General features: G+C 43.5%; 1 protein-coding gene across 1 annotated transcript in view; it reads left to right on the top strand.

The window, feature by feature from the left end:
• Positions 1-2,738: 2,738 nt before the first annotated feature.
• SERP2 (stress associated endoplasmic reticulum protein family member 2) overlaps positions 2,739-22,237 on the top strand; it is a 35,629-nt gene continuing 16,130 nt past the window's right edge. The window contains exons 1-6 of the mRNA XM_070240049.1: positions 2,739-2,829; positions 3,573-3,764; positions 15,863-16,149; positions 16,206-16,408; positions 16,629-16,746; positions 21,908-21,980. Of these exons, the coding sequence (XP_070096150.1) occupies positions 2,739-2,829; positions 3,573-3,764; positions 15,863-16,149; positions 16,206-16,408; positions 16,629-16,746; positions 21,908-21,980 (964 nt within the window). The remainder of the gene's footprint in view (positions 2,830-3,572; positions 3,765-15,862; positions 16,150-16,205; positions 16,409-16,628; positions 16,747-21,907; positions 21,981-22,237) is intronic.

The following is a 22,237-nucleotide window of genomic DNA, read 5'->3' as shown; positions in this document are numbered from 1 at the left end:
ATAACATAACACACAACACAGCAGAATAGGCTTTGGAATCAGACAGAAAGAGATCTAAATCCCAGGATCATTATTTACCAGTTTTGAATCGTTTGGCAGAGTAACTTATCTGCGTCTCAGTCTCCTTTGCTGTAAAGTGTGGAAAAGAATACTCTCTTCACGGGTCTGTTGTGGGGACAAAATGAATGAATAAGGCACAGTAGACACTCATAAACATTACCATATTTCATCAATTCTAAGTCACAATTTCCCCCCATTTAAAAATCTCTAAAATCAAGGCCTGCTTACAATCACTAATATCTTAAAATTATAATTGGTTGGGGTTTTTTTTGCTATTTCTTACAAGAAACAACATAAAGATGTGTCTTACAAGCAATGGGTCTTAGATTCTATTAAAAATAATGATTCCTGGCCTTTCTGTTTCTAACAGCCGCTATGAGCAAATCAAGATTAATCAGTAGCGTTTTTAGGCTGCTACCTAATCTACGTTACCAACCCTAAGAAAAGTCCTCACGGCACAATACAGGCATTCAGAACTAGAATACACAACTATGTACTGGGGGGCTTTGGGGAGAAAAAGAAAAAAAAGAAGATTGGCAAAAAGAAAGAAAAATGCTCCTAAGAACTTACCTCATTCGAATCAGTCATCCCAGCCTCCTTAGAAAAAAATGAGGTGCCCCCGGCCCCAGACAGGATGTACCCCTAAAGTCAGTCAGCGTACCTCCAACACGCTTTGTGGTTCTCCTGCAGGACTGCTGGGAGCAGAGACAGGCATCTCCGAAGAAAGTAGTAAGTCACAGCAACAGCTGTAAGCAAGCCTCAAGCTCAGCTTCTCCATGAGCGATGGAAGTATCTGCCAAACATTTCCAAGAGATAAGGGGAAATTTGGGCAACTTTTGAAACATAAAAAAATGTAATGGGGAAATAAGGTGTAAACCTGGGGAAATGTATTAATAAGAACACATATTCATGCTCTATATTTTTCAAAGATTTTTTAAGCTATTTTATTTAATATGATCATCATCACAACTTTATGAATTAAGAGAAGAAATATTACTATATTATTCTTATTTTATAAATCAGATAAATGAGGCTCAGAAATAAGAGGTTTGTTAACTAGTAGAAGTAGGAGTAGAAACCAGATGTTCAAATTCTCAATCTCACTTTCTTTTCTGTCTACTCTAAGAGCAACCCGGAAGGAACCGCTTACAAAGATTTTATTCTGTGGTCTGTTTTGAAGAACTTGCATGCCAAATAATTTATTGGATTTCTTGCTCTTCTGATCACCCTTTCAACTTATTTCATAAGCAACAGCAGCTGCATTATGCTTCTTTTTCTTTCCTTCCGTTTTATGAACCCATACAATCATTTTTTTAAAAACATTTGACAATTCGCTGTGACAGCAAAAGCCAGTGTGTTCACTGTGGCCATATCCCATCCTGGCAATTTGCCTGTGTCATCTGGCATATTCTGATGAAATTACTGCTCAGCTCACAGCGTAATTCCTCACAGTCCTGAGGAATTCCCCTGCCCCGTTAATCTGCAGTTCCATCTATCCAAGAAGTCAACTTGATATCTTATTTTCCATCCTGCCTAAGATGCTGGTTACACAATCGTGAAACAACACATCAAAATGGAAATTGCTCCAAGAAAATGTGGTCATAAACATGTGTCAAGTTTATCATGTGGTAAATTTTTTCTAATACAGTTCAGATAGGATCAGGATATACGTCATACAGAATGCATCTGTGTTTTTATTTTCAAACCAGGAAAGTGAGATCTCAGAGCTCATTAAAGTAGTGATTTTGATCTTCAACAAACTTGTCGATATGGCCCCTGGCTGGTCAATCATCCTTTATTTTCATGTACAGGAATGACACAAGAAGATAAATTTGTATTCTATGGAAACTCTAGCCAAAACAGTTGGTTAATAATAATTATCACCTTTCACCAAATGCTTACTATGTGCTAAACATTATACACTAGTGGAGGAGTTAAGTATTATCAAACTGGTTTTACTGGTGATGAAGTTGAAGTCAAGAGAAGTTAAATAACTTGTCTTGGGTCACCGGCCTCATAAGTGGAAAGTCAGGATTTGAACTCACAGCCTATGCCCTCAACCACTCTGATAGAAGAGTTTAATTTGACCTGAAGTTTTGTCTTTAAAATGGGGTTTGGAGATTTAGGAATCTGGAATTCCCACTGGATGTTGGGTAGTTCTTGAAAAAATCCTATTAATATTAGTATATTTGGTTTTCATATATTCAGTTAACTGATAACATTTTCCTTTATTCTGCTTGGTTCTGGGGTTAAAATGATAATAGCAGATATGGTATCTGCCCTCATGGAGTTTCCAGCACAGAGAGAACACCGACACTAATCAAATAATCACACAAATAAATGTAAAGCTATACTTCAACATCCTATACCACATTTAATCCTATGAAGGAGATATATGGGACATGTTCAGGGGGATCTGACCGAGTCCCAAAGGTTATGACAGGTTTCAAAATAGGAAATGGTGAGGTTCTTATGCAACATGTTCATAATCCATGAAGCATAACACTTTGTTTTTGCTTCTAAAACTGAAGAAACAACAACAATTAGTACTTCCAACTAAGTCTGACAGTCACTACTTTTGAATTGAATCTGGATTGTGTGTCCCCTACTAACTTGGTCCCACAGTATTCACTTGGAGCAGAAAACAGTGTCTCCAGTTCTTTCGGCTGAAGCTAAGTATGTTTGAAATAGCACATCCTGTTGATGACTTGGAGGTGGAGGACAGTGCGGGGAGCAAGGTCAAGGATGACTATGAGAACGTAAACATGGGTAACTAAGAACTGAGCACCGTCCTTCACCAGCAGGAGGAGTTGAACAGCAGTGAAGGTCTGTGGGGACGCTTGGATTGCAGTAACATATTCCATTTCAGGCATAGAGATTTAAGTGATGATGAAAATATCCGAGTGGAAACATCCTGCAGACTCGGGGGAAAGAAGATAAGAACAAGATATAAAAACTGGAAATAAGGTCAGCCCCAGTTGCCTAGTGGTTAACTTTGGCGCTCTCCAGTTGTCTCTCAGTGGCCATGCTGGGGGGGCAGCTCACATACAAAAAAGAGGAAGATTGGCAGCAGATGATAGCTCAGGGAGAATCTTCCTCAGCAAAATAAAACACAACAAAACTGGAGCTCAGACTGAAATTTATCTGCATTCAGTAATAATTAACTCTTTATGATTACATAACAATCATCATCATTTCACATGGTGCTTACTACCTGTCTACACACATATTAACCATCGAAGTCTTAGAATAAACCTGTGAAGTGGGTATTATCATCATCCCCATTTTGCAGATCAGGAATCCAAGACAGAGAGAGTTTAACTGACGTAGCCAAGGTAATAATGCTGAACCAGGTTCAAATCCAGGCAAGCTGGCCCCCAAGGCCACATCCCTAACCACCCTAATGCCTCCCTACACAGCATTACAGATTATAACGCACTTGGATGTCCTATCTCACGCTTAATACCCACAGTAACCCTACAAAGGATGAATTGTTATGCTTATTTTTACAGATGAGAACACAGAGCCCTGCCCAGGCCGTAGAGTTCCAGAATTCAAGCCCATATCTTCTGGTTCCAAATTCAATATTCTTTCCGCCCTACCACAGCTGCGCCTGAAATCTCATGAGCGCCTGCCTGCTTTTGACAGCACAGAGAGAATAAAGGGAATCTCCACAGGTGTTGGGGAAAGAGGGGGAGGTGAAGGTAAAGAAGAAAAAGTCAGAAAAACAAAAACAAAAATAGCCCAGAGAGCCAAAACCAGATATTTTCCTGTCTAGCAACAACCTCACCAAATTATGATTGACTGCCTTCTGTGGGCCAAGTGTTAAATGTGGTGTTTAGTAAAAGCTTGCCCAAGGGCAGATGCAATGGTAAATACCTCCTAGAGGAGCTGATTCTTGTCCTCAATGAGTTTATAATCTTGTTGGGGAGTAAGTCAAACCTTAATCTCAGACACAGCACTGTCCAAGACAATGTACGGTCTCTGTTGATGAGTGACTCAGAAAAGAGCACGATTTCAGAGAAGGCAGACTTCCAAGGTGAACTGTTAGAGAATGTTTCAAGAGGGAAGGTGGGGCCTGAGAATTCTACAAAGAAAGTCATTTTGCGCTCTTGCTCTTTTTATTTTTAAGTACATCTGTGCATTTATCTTGATCCTTCTGCACCAAGATGGGAGAAAACAAATTCAAATCCTTTTCACCCTCCTACCTCTTACTCTCCAGAGAATGAAAAATAGTGACAACATCTCTAAACACAACATTGAGACAGTAACCTGAGTAGCCTGTTCCAGTCCTAGCAGCTGTACTTCTCATGCCACAAGAGTAAGTTTTATGTAGACTGCCATCCTAGAGGAGTTTGAAAGTGCTCTGAATATGCCCAAGGGTCCGCTCTCCAAAGGTTAACTAAGTCAATCTCTCAAGGAGATAATCTTTTAGAAATCAACAAGCCTTGCCTCTAGTTAGAGAACCATTAGCCCATGTGATGCCTGTTTCCTAAGAAGACGTTCCCAACCCGATATGGACAACATTTGTTAAAGTAGTTTCCTTATCATTGTAAAGGAATCTCAAAAAGCTAATCTGTAACCTAGAACCCGAGTCATAAATCTCTGCAAGTCCAGCCATGCCAAAATAGATGCCTGAAATAAAGACCAGAAGTTGAACAAGCCCTTTTCCTCTTGACGTGGAATCCCATTTCTGCTGTTGGATGGGATTTATAGACATTGAGTTGATTAAAGGAAATTATATGAAGCACCTAGAACAGGCAAATTCATAGACACAGAAAGTAGAATGGTGGTTGCCAGGGGCTGGGGGAGGGGAAATGGGTGTGGAGTTTCATTTTGGGGAGATGGAAATGTTCTGGAGATGAATAGTGGTGATAGTTGCACAATAATGTGAATGTACTTAATGCCACAAAACTGGTACATTTCAAAGTGGTTAAAATGGTAAATTTTATGTTATGTTTATTTTACCAGAATTAAAAAAAAAAAAAGGAGTAAAGGGAATTTGTTTCAAAACCGGTTACTAGAATCGTCTCCTAATGGCAGTATCCAGGGCAACTGACATCTTTTAATGACAGATGAGTCTTTAGTAAACTATTTGAAAGACACCATAAATGAAGGGAGGGGAGAAAATAAGACTCTTGAAGAGCATAATATGAAGAAGAGTCAAACCGTTTGCCAGGAGCTGTAGGACGAGTAATTCAGGTGAACGATGGTTGTTTCCTGGATTATTTAAGGAACAGCTCAGTCCACCAGATGGTCATTCAGCAATCTAATAGAAGTGTATTGAGGCTTTGAGCCAATTATTATCCGTTTAAGGAAACTAAGACTTCAAAACTGTATTTCAGTACCTAGAATAGGCAAATTCGTAGGGACAGAAATAGAATAGAGGTTACCAGAGGCTGGGGAGGAGGGGAGGGAATGGGGAGTTATTGTTTAGTGGGTATAGAGTTTTTGTTTAGAATAATGAGAAAATTCTGGAAATAGTAGTGATTGTTAATGCCGCTGAATTGTACACTTTAAAATGGTTAAATTTTATGTCATGAATATTTTGCCACAATGAAAAAAAAGAAGTAGACCATCTCAGGCACTTAAAATAACAATTATTTTTCCAGAAAATTTTCCATACCAAAAAAAAGTGAATCCTAAGGGAAAAGACTAACAAAGAATTGGTAGACATTGGAGCAGGGGACTATATTTCACATAAAAGGGCTATTTTGGACGTGAGGCAGCATTTAGCCAGTCTACTCTGCAGCTGTCTTTCCCCAGTCTTTGGCTGGCAAGGCCCTATTTAGCCAGAAGTTTTCCAAGTGGCCCAGTCTCTCTTTCCCTGGCCTCCTGTCCCCTTCCTCCCGCCCCTCCTGAGCTATTCAAAGCCCTAACCAGTCATTTTCTTTCTTTTATATTGGTAACCACCCACGTTGGATAAACAAAACACACAGGATGGAGGGGGATGGTGGAGAGGAAGCACATTTAAAGTCAAGAAATAAATAGCCAATGAAGCAGGAGAGACCACAGTTTGACTCAGACAAGTTCTATGGAAATAAGTGTCAAATGAGTCAATTATTTCCAGATCTCAACAGGCCAGGGATGGAGACAGAAAACTATACCATTTATCAGAATGAGTTCACATGAGGTAGGATGGAAAGCAAAAGAATGGATGGAGAGAAATGAAAAAAGGGAGTTAAAGTCCCTTTTCATTAAGTTGTCACTAAGAAAGCCAAGTCTGTAATAAAGCCTGTTGGGTACTGATTAGACTCTGTGGGTTTGAGCAGGGGAGGAAAAAGGATAAAATACCACTCATGACATAACACCTTCTCCCTGACTTTCACTGGAGCAGAGCAGAGAGTCGGACCAAACCAAACACAGAGGCCGCAAAGCCACACAGCCACCCACTGAGAGGTTCCAATGGCTGCCCAGGCGTGAGCACCTCAGGTAGGATGAAGAAGCAGGAGGAGATATGGATCACGGGCAGGTGAACAGACTGCCTCTCGGGCACTCTTAGCTAGCTGCAGATAGAGACCAGGTGGACTTTCTCTTTCCATGAGCTCTTCACAGAGCCATGAGCACAAAAGGAACTAGAGCCTTAAAAAAATCACTTGTGGTTTGCTGTAGATGGAGTTGATTAAGGCCTTGTTTTCTCAGTCAAATTAAGAGAACTGCAGAATGAGCCAGATGCATGGTTTGTAAGTTGACTCTTCCCTTTTGGGAGATAGCAAGATAAACATCCAGTTCTTTTCTATTGTGTGAAGTCAAAATGTTGCATGTGCATTGAGGCAATACTATTTTTAATATAGGACAACCAGGCCAATCCAAAGTCCATGTCTGAATGTCAGTGCCTTTGAAATGTCTACTGTGCAGAACACATGAAAAGCACTGCAGGGAGGGTGACGAGACAAAGAGAAAACAGATCATGCAAATATGAATCAAGTGAGTACACTAGTGGAATATCAATTATGACAAAGGAATAATGCACACAAGGAGCCCCAAGGCACGAAAGGACCGGGGAAAACCACGTTTAGAGGGAATCAATCATGGGAGCTTCCTGGAGAACATGCCAGTAAAATTGTGAATGTTTATCATTAAACGAGTAACACTAACATTAACCACAATTAATCTGAAAGGAACATATTTTTGTTCCTTCAGAGCAAAGAAACGAAAAAAGCTTCAGTCATTTCTTCCTTCCAGACTTTGTTCCTTTAACTGCCAAGCGCTGTTTACAATTTTTACTAGAAAATGATAATTAGCTGTGTTAAAATGAAGAAATTTATTTTAACTGTGTCCTACATATTGCCAAAATGATAGAGAAAGTAGAAAATGAGCCCTCCCTCACACACACACACACACACACTCAAATTCATTGACTACAGTTTTTGCATATGAAAATTATCACTCTCAGTTACCAAGCAACCATCATGATTAATTTTTCTATCTTTTGACTTTGCTCGGCATCACCTTTAACTGGGGGTTGGACTGGATAATCCACAAGGTCCTTTTCATCCCTGAATTCCCGTGAGTCCTTGAAGGAGGTGGGATCATGGATTGTTGAACGGGGAGCCCTGACACAAAGCAGAGTGGCCAGGCAGCCTGAACCCTCACCGGATGCCACCACTGGTATATGTGTGAGGACCCCCTGGCAAAGTCATGTCCATCACTGTGGGCAATGGTAGTGCCAAGGAGGCAGTGCCAGGGGAAAAGCCTGAGCGTGTTTGAGGTCTCCTCATACAAATACAACTTTAAGACACATTCCTACCACTATCCACTCCACCCTCCTTCTAACCACATTGTTGCTCCTGAAGTCTTCCTATACGGAAATTCTGTAGCAGTCACCATCTGGGAACTAGTCTCAGCTGTAAACCTGGAATAATAATAACATTGACCTATCTCCCCAGAGTGGTGTGGGGATTGACTAATCAAGCCCTGTAAAATGCCTTGAAAAATGGACAATAGAATGCTCTGCCTATCTGTCAGAAAGAATTCACACCATTCCCCCAGGCCTGACCCGAGGGTGGACGCTGCAGCACCTGTCACTCTTGCCTGGTATTTTGTCACACTTGGACCAAGGGCTCTGGAGTCAGAGGGCAGCTTAAACCATACCCGCAATATCCTGCTCAGAGGAATTCCTGGGAATCAGCTTAGTGCTGATGATTGCCAACTGTTCTGAGTCACTTCCTTTTCTCCCAAACATTGGCTTTTCCCTGATTTCTGCCTTTAGATGAAATGGAAGTACAGGTAGGGGTGGGAAAGGCCCTGTGCCTCTGGCCCCAAGCTTCCATTTCCAGGTGCCGTGGGGGTTCTGATGCCTCTACAGTGACCCGAATAGGGACTCCCTCCTTCCTATTCCGTCCCCTCTTTTCTAATTTTGGCTCAGATTTCATTTGGATATTTAATAACATGCCTAGCGTGCCGTTCCACCCAGGTGAAGCTGGGGAAGCCAGAGGGGTACAGGGCTCTTCCCATAAAAAATCACACAGGGATGTTGTGTGATTAAAAAGCTGCTGTGGTTTCAGCGAAAACAGTTCGTGCAAACGTCTGGGCTTTCTGCAGATGCTTTACTAATCCATACATATCATTGCCAATAAGCTCTTCACAAAATCCTTTTGAAGTATATCAGATGTGACAGGGCTCAGAAGCTGGGATCCCCAGTTGAAGGTGCTGACATTCAGAAAGGCCAACAGCATTCCTCATCATCTGTGAGGCTCCTTTCAAGCAACTTTGTGATGGAGTTATTGAAAGGACTGGACTTCTCTTTAAATTTGACTTGACAGAGATAAAAATAACAACCATAACGAGGAATAAATGAATTGGATCAGTAAAACACATGTGTTAAGTTATTTTTAAATGGTAATTTAACTTTTAATTTAAATCAAAGGAAAACAACATAGGCAATTAAATGAGGGCTTAAATCGTTATCTGGTCTAGATGCCTGGGTCACACGCTGGGGTATGACCCTTCTTTGTGTACCTAACACAAGTTGATATGTACGCTGAATGAATGAAATACAAACTACATGAAACACTAAATAAATATTTATTGTAATTAATATCTGAATCCCCCGAATCCTTTCAGTTTTTCACTATCCCTTCATTCAGTATTCACTTACCGCCTAATCTACGTCATCAGACAGCCTCTGGGAATACCGTGATGAACATCCGTGGTCTATACCTAAAGCAGCTAACAGTCTCCGAAAGCAGTTTCTGTGCAATAAGGAGTCTTCGTAAGTATAACTCCTCTTTCTCTAAATTGTTTAGAGCTCTATACAAGATATAAATATGTCTTGCTACAATAATGAAGCTTAAAAAATAGAGCAATATTATTACTACCATTTTAAAAAATCTAAATCTTTTGGGAATTCACTATTATTAAAAAGGTAGACTCTTTAAGTAAGTCCAGAAATGGTCAGGAATATTGCCTATCTCTTCATTTTTCTCCTCTGGTCCCTATTGTGACTCACAGACCATGGAAAGAACTATTCTTTTTTTTTTTAAGCTTTTTTTGATGAGGAAGATTGGCCCTGAGCTAATATCTGTTGCTAATCTTCCTCTTTTTTGTTTCTCCTCAAAGCCCTAGTATATAGTTGTATATCCTCGTTGTAAGTCCTTCTAGTTATTCTATGTGGGATGCCGCCCCAGCATGACTTGATGAGCGGTGTATAGGTCCATATCCAGGATCACAAACTGGTAAACTCTGGGCCGCTGAAGCAGAGTGCAGGAACTTAACCACTAGGCCACTGGGCCACCCCAGATCTATTCTTGATTAAAGAGACAGCAAAGCTAATTGACTACTTAGCGGACGAACTCATGACTTGACTTCATTAGCGTAGCACTCAATCTAACTAGTAAATATAAAGAAACAGAGAGAAGTAATGCTACTTACCCAGAATTTCTTGTCCAATGCCGTACAACTAAGAAGAAAATAGCCTGAACACACTCATATACATTAAGGAGGGGGTGTAGATTGATACAACCTCTTTGGAGGATAATTTGGCAATATCCATTACACTTTTATGCATGTAACTTTTGACTCAGTAATTACACTTCTAGGAAGTTCTCCAATAAATATATGCATGCATATTTGCAAAAACACATATACAACACTATTCATTGATTTATAATAGCAAAAACCTGGAAACAATCTAAATATCCATCAATAGGGGATTGGTTAAATCAATTATGGTATCTCCATACAGTGGAATACCATTCAGCCATTTTAAAAGAATGAAATAGATCTAGACATAATGACAGGATCAATCTCCATGATATATTATCAAGTGAAAAAAACAAAAATAAGGTACAGATCACATTGAATAATATGATACTATTTGAGATTTTTTTGGTTTGTTTTGTTTTGTTTTTTTGAGGAAGATTAGCCCTGAGCTAACTGCTGCCAAACCTCCTCTTTTTGCTGAGGAAGACTGGCCCTGAACTAACATCCGTGCCCATCTTCTTCTACTTTATATGTGGGACGCCTGCCACAGCATGGCATGCCAAGCGGTGCCATGTCCGCACCTGGGATCCGAACCCAGGAACCCTGGGCCGCCAAAGCAGAACTTGTGAACTTAACCGCTGCACCCCTGGGCTGGCCCCTATTTGAGATTTTTAAAGGTAGATTAAAAGGATTTTGTAAAGAGCTTATTAAATATATTATACATAAATAAGCATATACAATATAGGTACATAGATCATATTTATACATACATGCTTGAATATACATAGAAAGACACATAGTGGCTGCTTTGAACTTAGGGTCAGGGACGAAAAAGACTGTCTTTTCTCTATATCCCTTTGGCATGGTAATGCTTGAAATTTTTTCAGATTTTTAAAATAATTAAAAATAAAGAAAAGACCTGGTAAGATTGTCCACATGTCCTGTCTCCCAATTCACTGCTCCTTGCGCTCATCCAAACCTACAGCATTCAGCAGTGTTTCAGAACCTCAAGTAGACTCCAATCTACTGAAGGCGAAGTCTATGGCTCATCTGTCTTGACCTTCCTTGGGCAAGTTCCTTAACTTATGTAAATGTTTCCTCAATGGCACATGGAGATAATAATAGTGGCAGCTGACAGTTATTAAGTGATGACCATGGGTCTAGGCTCTGTGCTTAGTGCTTCTAACTTGGATTATTTCATCTAACCTCAAAACAACACTGTCTAATAAATATTATTGCCATCTCTCCATTTTACAGATAATGAAAGAGACTTACATCACCAAGCTAATAAGTGGAGGGGCCAGGACTTGTCTATTTCCAGAATCCATGTACTTACAGGGCTATATAAGAAGTGAGAGCTCCCTGGTGGTCTAGTGGTTAGGATTCAGCGCTCTCACCGCAGCGGCCCAGGTTCAATTCCCAGTAGGGAAAGCCTTTCTTCTTGGGGCCAGCCCAGTCACGCAGCGGTTAGGTTTGCATGTTTTGCTTCTCGTCGGCCCGGGGTTCACCAGTTCGGATCCCGGGTGCAGACATAGCACCTCTTGGCAAAAGCCATGCTGTGGTAGGCGTCCCATGTATAAAGTAGAGGAAGATGGGCATGGATGTTAGCTCAGGGCCAGGCTTTCTCAGCAAAAAGAGGAAGATTGGCAGTAGTTAGCTCAGAGCTAATCTTCCTCAAAAGAAAAAAAAAAGTGAGAAAGTTCAGGTGAAGTATTTAGCAGTGTGTGGCCTTCAGGAAGTGCTAAGGAAGTGGTAGATGTTATCACTGATGTTATTCCTTCCCTACCAGGAAACTCTTCCAGTCATTAAAAACATGCATCCAACTGAGCAGAAGCATGGTGTCTTTGTCCTGAAATCACTGCTGAAATTTTAGCAACGGCAGGGTCATGAGTAATACATAGGCACAACTTGAGCTAGAACATGCAGAAGCACCTCACATCTCTTCAGCCTTGGGTTGATTGCCCTGGGAGGTTATTAGGGAAAGTCCTGTAGCTGGGCATGATTTTTTCTCCCTTGGGATTTACGTGATGGTTTTACTGCTATTAATAACACATGTGGCCAGGGCATTACAGACTGGAGATGGGTAATCACATCTTGCCTTTTAAAGCTTAATCTGATCACCTCTAGGGTCAAGAAATCACATGGTTATCATAATGATTAAAGTCTGTCTTGTGCCACCATTTATGGACCAAAGTTCGATCCTTAGACGTCTGGAACATAGTTTACCTTTGTTCTGCAGTATGCGTGTGTGCAGAGCGTGTGTGCACACTTGTGTATATATGTGTCTGTGTTTGGTTTATTTTTTGTGCATGTAAAAGTTTCCCCAAAGTTCAGCCTGTCACCCTTGCTCCCACTCAAGTTTACCTGGTAAATATTTCTTTTAAGAAAACAGGAAGCCAAGAAGCCTCAATTCTGCTTTCAGCTCTGCCACAATCCCCTTTGCAATCCGAGGCTTTTGCTCATTTGTGAAATTAGGGCAGTCTCCCAACGTTTGCTGCTTCGTCTCCCCCATAGAACTGGGAGCTCCCTAAAGCAGAAGCCCTCAAATCAATCATTGAATTCTCAGTGTCTAAAATAGTGTCTGGCATATAGTAGAGCTCAATAAGCGCTAAAGGAATGACTCTCTGCATTTCCTTCCTGTTACAACATGGTATGAGTCCCTAAAGTCACAATCTAGTGCATTGAGTTGATTCCAACACATGCAGTAGATAACATTGGCTGTCAGCTCTCTTTTTTTTCTCTGCCCACTGCTGAGACACCCTCGGGAACATTTCCACTGGAATATAAGTAGTATGTGTAAAAGCAGACAATGTTGAGATCTGCCAAATTTTTCTCTTCTCTAGCAGTATTGGAAATGTTTTGGATGAGAAAAAAACTGAAAGTATTAATCTGAAGTGTTGGTGATCTGCTGGTTTTACTTATGCAAGGTATGCCTGTCAATCATTCTCATTCACAAACAAGAATTGGCCACCCACAGCACCCGGCAGCAAGGCCTCCGTAGTCAGTTCCCCTTGGTGAGATAAAGTGAAGAGAGGCCACTAGCTAGCAATGTCTGAAAACTTTCAGTGAGATGACAATCATTCCAGATCTGGAAAGGGAAATGACCAAGGAGGACATTCTAGTTTTTTGTGTGTTTTCATGTACATTAATCACAGTGCTTGGTTGTAAACAACACACACAAGCTCTGGCCAATGGAAGCAGCAGAAGAATTTATTGCAAGGATTTCAGGTACTACAGAGTAAGTGAGATACCACCCCCAGTGCTGGAGGCTGCCTTCGTCCTGGAGACCTCACCACCTTTGTTTAACCTGTCCTTTTGTCTTTGCACTGCCTGCTCAACATTCCAAGTTCCAAACTGGAGCATCTGATTGGCTAAGCTGAGTCACATGAACCCTAGATTGCAGGGGTTGGGAGACTAAGTATATGTCCCTACTGGGCTCCCATAGTGGGAGAGAAGGTCCTAAGACGCACACAGTGGGGAAGTCCCCCAAAAAGGACGGAGGTGTGCATGCTGGTCAGCCACAGAAAAGTGATGGGTGCCCACTCACACAGCTCAACAGTGTAGCATCTGTATGCTTCGACTACACGTTGTCCACAAAGATGGGTAAAACCCAGTTCCTATAGTCAGAAATCCAGTGCCCTAAGCGGGGCAGACTCATGATTAACGAACATAGGCTCGTTAGGAATTCTTGCTCTAAAGGTTGAAAAACTTACCAGCCAAAATTAAATTTGAATAAGTTAGCCGCTTCCTGCTCCTTTACCCAAGGCAATTTTAGAAGTTGCGGTTCAGCCCTGCACGCTACCGGGATGTCAGAAAATTCCCGCTGCCAGCACAGATTAACCCAAGGGAACTTTCAACTCTTGATCAAGTTTCTGTTCCCCTCCTAAGTCCTCCCACATCAAAAAAGCAAGAGGACTCCAGGCCGCGCTCCTTCTCAGCCCAGTGGTTACTCTGGAACGCCAGGGACAGGAGACCTTGGCCCCAGCTCCCCTGCGGATGGGCCTCTGGGATGAGCGGGAGGCTGAGTAGAGGAAGGGACAGGATCCACGCTGGAAGGAAAAACCTTTCTTAGTAAGTAATGGTGATCCTCAAGGCAATAAAAAGGCCTGAGACCTGCAGAGGAGCAGGTCTCAAGAAAAAGTGATATAGAAGTAGAGGCGATAAGATTGTCAATAAAGTGAGAAAAGCAAGTGGCAGAACAGTTTGTATAGTATGATTCTGTTGTTTTTTTAAAAGGAAATACACAGGCAGGCTTGTATATGAATAAAAAGTACTAGAAGGGTGATCTAGAGACCATGGGAATTAGTGAGGGGGGCAAGGAAGAAGAGACCTTTACTTTTCACTTTATATCTTTTTTCTGTTTGAATGTTTACCGTGAATATGCAGCCTATTTATAATTAAAGCAAACTAGTTTAAAATCTTGTAAAAAAAAAAAAAAAGTAAAGCATTGCAAGAAAAAGGACTAAAAGTGGCCAGTATCAAGCAGGAGTTAGGCGTTGAGAAATAATTTTTTCCCAAACAAGGTGGCTCACCTGAGCCTGCGGGAAGTGTTAAGAACACTTTTCTGCTTGCAGGCCCACAGGGAAAACCATACGTCTGTATCTTTTCCTTAATGTTCCTCAGAGCCAGGTTGGTACACAGCTCAGGCGAGGAACTGCCTTCTGCCTCCTCCCCAAGAGTCTGGACAAGATCCGAGAGAGGTGAGTCAGGGAGAGGCTCCCACTGGCCCTCACACCACAGCCAGGCTCAGCAAGGGTATCTGACATAGGGATGGCCCTCTCTCCCTCCCTAGCAAAAAGAGCCAATCGTTATTAAAAGTATGGGACTTGGGGCCGGCCCCGTGGCCGAGTGGTTGAGCTCATGTGCTCGGCTTCAACGGCCCAGGGTTCGGATCCTGGGCAAGGACGTGGCACCACTCATTAGGCCATGTTGAGGTGGTGTTCCACATGCCACAACTAGAAGGACCCACAACTAAAATACATAACTATGTCCTGGGGAGATTGGGGAAGGAAAAAAGCAGGAAAAATATATATATATATGGGACTAGAGTCGGGCATGCTTGGTTTGTAGTCCTGTAATAATGGTGGTGATATTGGTGGTAATGGTTAAGAAGTCGATGAAAACTAGTTTGGAAACTGAACTGACCTTTAGAGTAGAAAAAAAGAATGACCAGACTTTACTAATTATGCCACAGGGATTCTCTCTCCTGGGTTACCAAAAGCAGCCCCCAAAACAGTCTATATTAAAGCTCGAATGACAAGAAATGGGGAGGGGGTTGAGGAAGCAAAAAAATGGGGAGGGGTGAGGCAGAGCTTAATAAAGGGCTCCCAAAAGAGAGAAGGAGCCCTCCCTAACTTCCCACTGATGCAGGCGAATTTTACCTCCACAAAACCCTATGGAAACCCAGCCACAGATGCCTGCTAGCAAGGCCTGGAGTACATTAGGCTAAGCAGGTCTAGCACACAGCTCTGCTTCCTCTCCTCCTCCCTCTGCCCCAAATCTTCCAGGCTGAAGCTTCCCCTCTTCCTCTCCTCAACCCTTCTGAGGTTCCAAGTGCTAACTCCAGTCCATTCGGCACATGGCACAATGAGGGACCGAATCCCTTCTCCCCTTGTCCCTGGAATAGGCAATCTGTAGGCCCGGTGACCAGTGTCTGTGAGTCACCTAAAGTCTTCAGTTCTTATCCCTCTGCTGCAGGGAAATTATAATTAAAACAAACCCCTGTTTCAGACCCCTGGGGACAACGGTGGCTGGAGGAGGTCCAAGCTGCCCCAGGCAGGTGGGGAGCCAAAGCTGGTCAAGGTTACCCACCTTTGAGCAGCAACCACCAAATCCACCCGGGCAGCAGGCCTAAGACCCTTCTCCACTTCTCACCCAGATGTGTCGCTGGCCCATCTCCCCAGCAACCCCCACTACCCAACTCCATCCTCATGCCCCCTGATCCCCATCCCTGGAGAGATCCGGCCTTTGCTGCAGCACTTGAGCAAGGCCGTGCAGTGTGCTTCTCTCCAGCAGGGCCCTTCCCAGACCCCTGAAAGGGAAGTCGTTCCTTTGGACGGTCCCCCAACAGCGCGGGCCCAGTCCTGTCCTTGTTCTACTTGTCTATTGAGGACCCTCCCGGCGGCCGCCGCCGGTCCAGCGCTCGACCAGGGGGCAGCGGTGCAGGCGAGACAGACGCGCGTCCGCCTCAATCCCCTGCCTGGGCTTTGGTGGGTCCCCAGTCGAGGAACCGGGAGCGGCTGCGCCCCCGCTACCCATGCGCGCACAAGGCCCGCGGCCGCTGGAAGCCGGGGCCCCGCCGCGTTCGGCCGCTGGATGCCGACCCCGCGGGGGCCCCGGGCCCGAGCGGCTGGGTGTGCTGCGCCCCGGCCGCCGGGTGCGGGGAGGACGCGCGCAGCGCCTGCCTCGGGGATGCGCTGGTTAGGTAGCTGGGGGGACCGGAAGGATGGCGAGGAAGTAGGAGAGGGTTTCCTGAGATGAAAGATTACTTCCGTCCGGGCTCTGGCCTCTCTCTGGAGCCGGCTCGGTGGGGGCTGGGGAGCAGGGTGCGCGGGGCTCGGGGGCCGCGCCTTGCCACCTGCAGCGCCCGGGCCGGCGGGACGCGCTCGGCCCTGTCAGGGGAAAACGCGGGGGAACCTTTGCAGGTGGGAGTCGAGAGCATTTCCTAGCGCCCAAGCCATGGTGGCCAAACAGCGGATCCGGATGGCTAACGAGAAGCACAGCAAAAACATCACCCAAAGGGGGAACGTAGCCAAAACCCTGGTAAGGCGGGGCGGCGCCGGAGGGCCGCGCGGGGCAGCGCAGGGCCGGGCGGGGCAGGGCAGGGCCGGCCGGGGCGGGGCGGGCCGGGGCGGGGCGGCGGGCCGGGCGTAGGGCCCTGCCTCCTGGTCCTCCGTGCCCAGCCGGCCGGCCTGCAGGTCCCGCAGAGTGAGCGCGGGGATCGGGGCTCAGCGCGGCGCCGACTTCTCCGTGGTCTCGTGGGCGGAGAGGGCCCTGGTTGGTCGTGGCCCCTCTGGGAGTGGCTGCTGGGCTACCACCGAGGCATGGAAGAGCCCCCCCAGGAGAGAATCGGGCCTTGGTCTCTGGGAGAGACGGAAAGACACATACATCCTTAAGGGAACAGTTAAGCCAACTGCTTGACACAGGGCCCAGGACCTACTAGGTGATAGAACGTTTGTTGAATTAATGAATAAATGAATGAATGAAAGAGTAAGTGGAGGCCGTTTATCACCTCCCCCTCCCAGGCTTCACCGCCTGCCCCGCATCCCCAAGAAACATGCTCCAGCCCCTTCACAGTGGTGACCCAGTATAAGTTAGAAGTACGGAATGAGATTCAGATCCGTGTTTCCCTCCATCCTCCTATTTGCCACTTCTCCAGTGAGGCCTCTCACCCCTGGACTAAAGTTTAAATGCAGCATTCCTCTTGTTCACCCTGTGAATTCAGGCTCGTCCTGATGGTGTGATCCAGAACTTTAGAGACTAATTTATTGCCAGGCATTCTGTGCCCCCAAAACTAGATTAAAGCTTTATAATGACTTTTAAGTAACATCTGTGCCTTGTGCACAGGGGTTTCTTTTAGCAAAGCAAATTATCTTCAACAGAAAATGCCAGGCCTGTGATTTTGAACATTCAGAGGCATGCCTCGGATGAGTTGTTGGGTAGTGCTGGTCTCCAAGTCTATGAGCAAAGACGCCTGGAATCTATTATCCCAGGCACTTAAGTGGAAGTCCAGCTGAAGCTTGGGGTTTGGCTGGAAAAGCTTGCAGACTTGATGAGGCAATTCCGTTTAGCCAAAGAAATGATGCTGGTTTGATTAACTGAGCAAAAGGCTGGATCTGCAATCATTACACCAGAATTCTTACACAACCAAGCAGGACTATGACTGAGAAACCTTAGGATCAAACTCAACTCTGTTCAGAGCTTTATACACAGCTCCAAGTTTATGATATGCTTGAAATTCTCTCATTTGGGAGTTAGATCATTTAGTTGTTACTGGGCAGCAAAATGCCAGTGTGCCATTGAATTGGAACCATTTTTCACATAGATCTACCTTTCCCTGTTTATTTTTATTCAGAAAAAAAAACTTACTGTCCAAATTAACAGTAGAAAAAAATAATTTTTTTTCCCTGAGGAAGATTCACCCTGAGCTAACATCTGTGCCAGTCTTCCTCTATTTTTTAGTACGTGGGCCGCCAGCACAGCATGACTGCTAGCAGAGCAGTGTAGGTCCATGCCCAGGAACCCAACCTGGGCTCCCGAAACAGAGCACTGAACTTAACCACGAGGCCACCAGGGCTGGCCCTGAATAAACAGTTTTTAGTTGGTGTCAGGCATTCAGGATTTTACATCGCTAGGAGATCAATTCTTCCCAGGGTATCATACAGACTAGCTGATGTACTGAAACTCTCTAGCTGTGCAGTTCTTTTTTCGTGAACCAAGGAACAAGAGTCCAGTTGCCAACTTTTCTGACTGCAAAAGTGACAAGAAAGCAGGAACTAATTTGCAGAGCTGTTTTATCTATCCATTAGGCTTGGTAGACTCAGTGTCCGCCACTTCCAGCTTTTCAAGACCACCAGAAAATGTTTGGGATTTGAAACAAAAATTATTGGCTTAAAAATAAGGAAAGGAAATGGAAAAATTGAAGAAAAAGCTGTTTAAATATCTAGAAAACGTTGAACCTACAGTTCAACTCAACTTTCAGAGCTACATTCAAATGATGTTTAATGTACGATGTGAGTGAATTTTAACAGGTTCTCATATACCATGGAGTGGGCCCTTCAAAAGTGCCTGGCGCCTATGAGGCTTTTAAATGGTCCTACTAAATTTGTAATGAAAGGTTTCCAAACCAAGCCACGATGTATGTCTCTTTTCCCTTGGTTAGAAGGGCTTTTTGATTAACTGTATTGTAAATGGACTAGCATCCCAAAAGGAAAATTAAATTCTCTTTCAAAAAGAGATAGTTTAAGTCCTAAATTTCATTTTCCTAATTACAGGTCAAACATGAGTATACCTTGAAAGAAGTAACTTGCAAGGGATAACTTGTTCGTGAGGGAATTCAATAAATGGGGACATATGAACAGATTCTAACTGAAAATTCAAACTCATCATTCAGAAATAAACTCCTTTAATTGTATGCAGATGCTTCGGTATTTCATTATTAGCTAATTGCTATGGAGCAAAACAATATTATTCTCCTAGACAGCAGGTAAATCCAAGAAACAGAGAAATGGAACAGTTATTTCATGATTATATAGTCGTAACTTCTCCAGAATGAAGGAGGAATTTAAATTTCAGAGTTCTGAGTTACTCTGCTGGTGTCTTATTACAGGGAACGCCATCCCCTGACATTTTGGAGCCTCAGGACGCTGCAAACTCCTGTCTGAAATGAAGCATGTCATTGCAGGATTCTGCTGCTTTTCTTACCTTTCCCAGCAGTAGATTCAGGCTTGGGTGAATTGTCCCAATGGGATTGTGCTGGGCACCACTTCCAAAAAGAAGAGTAACTCAAAGCTCTCAAAAAAGGACGTATTGGTATTATGATCAGCCAGGTGTTCCTGAGCTCTCAAAGTCCCCAGATAGTATTTATTCACTGGGAAATGCCATCAAAAAGGTTTTTGTGTTATATGCTCCAAGCTCTGCATGCTGATAATTTGTGTTTTTCTGCGAAAAAAAAAATACAGGACTCCATTCGTATCTGCATTGGACCAATAATTCATTTACAGGCTCCTGAATTCACTGGCTGGCTTTGCTGGAGATAGAGCTAAGTGAGTTTTTTTATATAGCATTAGTGGGATGACAGCAGCAGATTTGGGTTCTGGTCTACTGTGACGAACTGTTAGGATGTTAGTGAAAGAGGGTGGGAAGGGCTAAATGTCACACTGTGTTCAGGTAACTTTATTTAATATCTCTATTATTTACTTGATCTGACCTTGACCTGGTCTTAAGTGCCAAAGAATGACACAGTAAAAACACTGGTTAAAGTTATGCAATTATCTAAGACTGATTTTGTCCTTGTCTGGTCAACAGCAACCATGCATTCCCTTACAGTGCCATTTGCCATCATGCAGGAGTGTGGTAGATACAAGCTTGTCGAGGACAGACAAGTGAATGGTTCCAATCCAAAGTCAGAGTCTACTTACCACTAACACTTTAATCCGTACTTCTCTAGCGAGAGAAATGTGGGGATAACCCCATTACCATTTAGGAAGTATTAATAAAAAAGACAATATCAGGGCCAGCCTGGTGGCGTAGTGGTTAAGTTTGGTGCCCTCCACTTCAGCAGCCTGGGTTCACAGGTTCGCATCCTGGGTGTGGACTTACACCACTCATCAAGCCATGCTGTGGCAGCGACCCACATACAAAACAAAGAAAGATTGGCACAGATGTTAGCTTAGGGCCACTCTTCCTCAAGCAAAAAGAGGAAGATGGGCAAAAGGTATTAACTCAGGGCTAGTCTTCCTCACCAAAACAAGAAAAAAAAAAGATAATAGCCTTCCTGTCTTTACTCTACCTGACCTAAGAAATCATATTTAATGAAACTCATATGCTTATTCATTCTTTGATGAACATTTATTGAGCGTCTACTGTGTTTAAGTTCTGTGTCAGACGTTGCTGCATATCGATGCATGAGAGAGACACAGTGCCTGCCCTTGTGGGGCCTCCAGTCTAGTGGCGAGACAGACGTTGAACACATTATCACAAGAATAAACACAGAAATACAAACTGGGATAAGTGCTACCAAGGAAAAGTACATGTCAATGTGAGTGACAAGTGAACCCAGTTGAGGTGGGAGAGTGCAGACTCTCTAAGAATGTAAGCTGAGAACCAAAGAATTGTTGCCTTGTGTATAATAAAATGAGCTCTTTACCTTATATTGCCTATAGCCTATTTTTGGCTCACGCTAATGAGGAAATATTTAATGAGTTCTCTAACTTTTCATTTCACCTTCTCCCTTTTTATTTGAGAATTTCACCACTTTTTCTGATGCCTCTCTCAGAAAATAGTGTTTTTCCATTGAGTATTTGATTTTAAGGACCAAACCCTACCTGCAAACAGACCTAGAGGGTTGCAGAGGGCCATTCTCATAATGTCTGTACTTTTGGTTTGAGAAGAGCAGGAGGTGTGCAGGGCTAGGTTCCTGTGGGTACAACAGTCCCCTTCTGCTGGCCAGGCAATGCAGAGATTTCTCCAGAGCATAAGCTTCACTGAGATTTAGGGCTTTATTACAAAACGCTGCTTCCTTCTCATCCATTCACAGTTGCCGTGGTGCTTCTGCTGTTCGGGGATTTCCACTGCACTGACCTCCCGATTTGGGGGCACATAGAAGGTTTTGAGAAAATGGCTGTACGCTGTGACTCTGCTTGGAATTCACAGATGTGGGAATTACAGATGAATCTGTTAGTGGAAAATACCCGGGCTCTGTAATGAGGCAGACCTAGATCTGAATCCCAGCTCTTGCCCAAGTTAACAAACTTTGAGCCTCAGCTTCTCAACTACAAAATGGAGGTAATAATACTTGCCTTTCACGGAGTCATGAGGCTGGAAAGAGTGGGTATAGACTGCCCAGTATACTGCCTGGCATACGGTGTCCTTTCAAGAAATGGAAACAATTACTAGTAACATCATTTTTGGTTCCCAAATCACTTTATTGGTCTCTGTATTTATACCCCATCTGTCCCCAGAATATTTAAGACCACCAAGTTCATTGAGTTACAGGGGTCTAAATAAGGTTATTAACTATTTTTTCCACGCCTATCTCGATCCCTGACAATTGACTTTATTCATCTCTATCTGCCCACTGCCCATTGAGACTGGGTCTGTCTCGTTCATTGGTATCCCCAGCCCCTGATACAGTGAAAGTAATACTCAATAAATGTTTCTCGATTGAATGAACCTAATTTTACTTTCTCTCATTCCCTTTTAGAGGCCGCAAGAAGAGAAATATCCTGTGGGACCATGGCTGTTGGCACTGTTTGTTTTTGTTGTCTGTGGCTCAGGTATGTGTTTTTCACTGACCTTATATCGCGTGTTCTCCTCTGTCCTTGAAAAACACATATTTTATTCACAAGGTAAATAGACAAAAAATATATTGGTCTTGGATCAAGATAATCACTGCCTGAAGCCTTAATCTTAATGGGTTTTGATTTAGTTTCTATCCCAACAGACCAAATATGAGGAGAGACAGAATTGATATGCTATCAAGTCGTAATCATGAAATGATTACACTGAGCAATTAAATTGGCTGTATACACTT

The sequence above is a fragment of the Equus caballus genome, chromosome 17 (genome assembly GCF_041296265.1).
Source record: "Equus caballus isolate H_3958 breed thoroughbred chromosome 17, TB-T2T, whole genome shotgun sequence".
In the NCBI taxonomy this organism is placed as follows: domain Eukaryota; kingdom Metazoa; phylum Chordata; class Mammalia; order Perissodactyla; family Equidae; genus Equus; species Equus caballus.
This window is presented reverse-complemented; position numbering and strand designations above follow the sequence as displayed.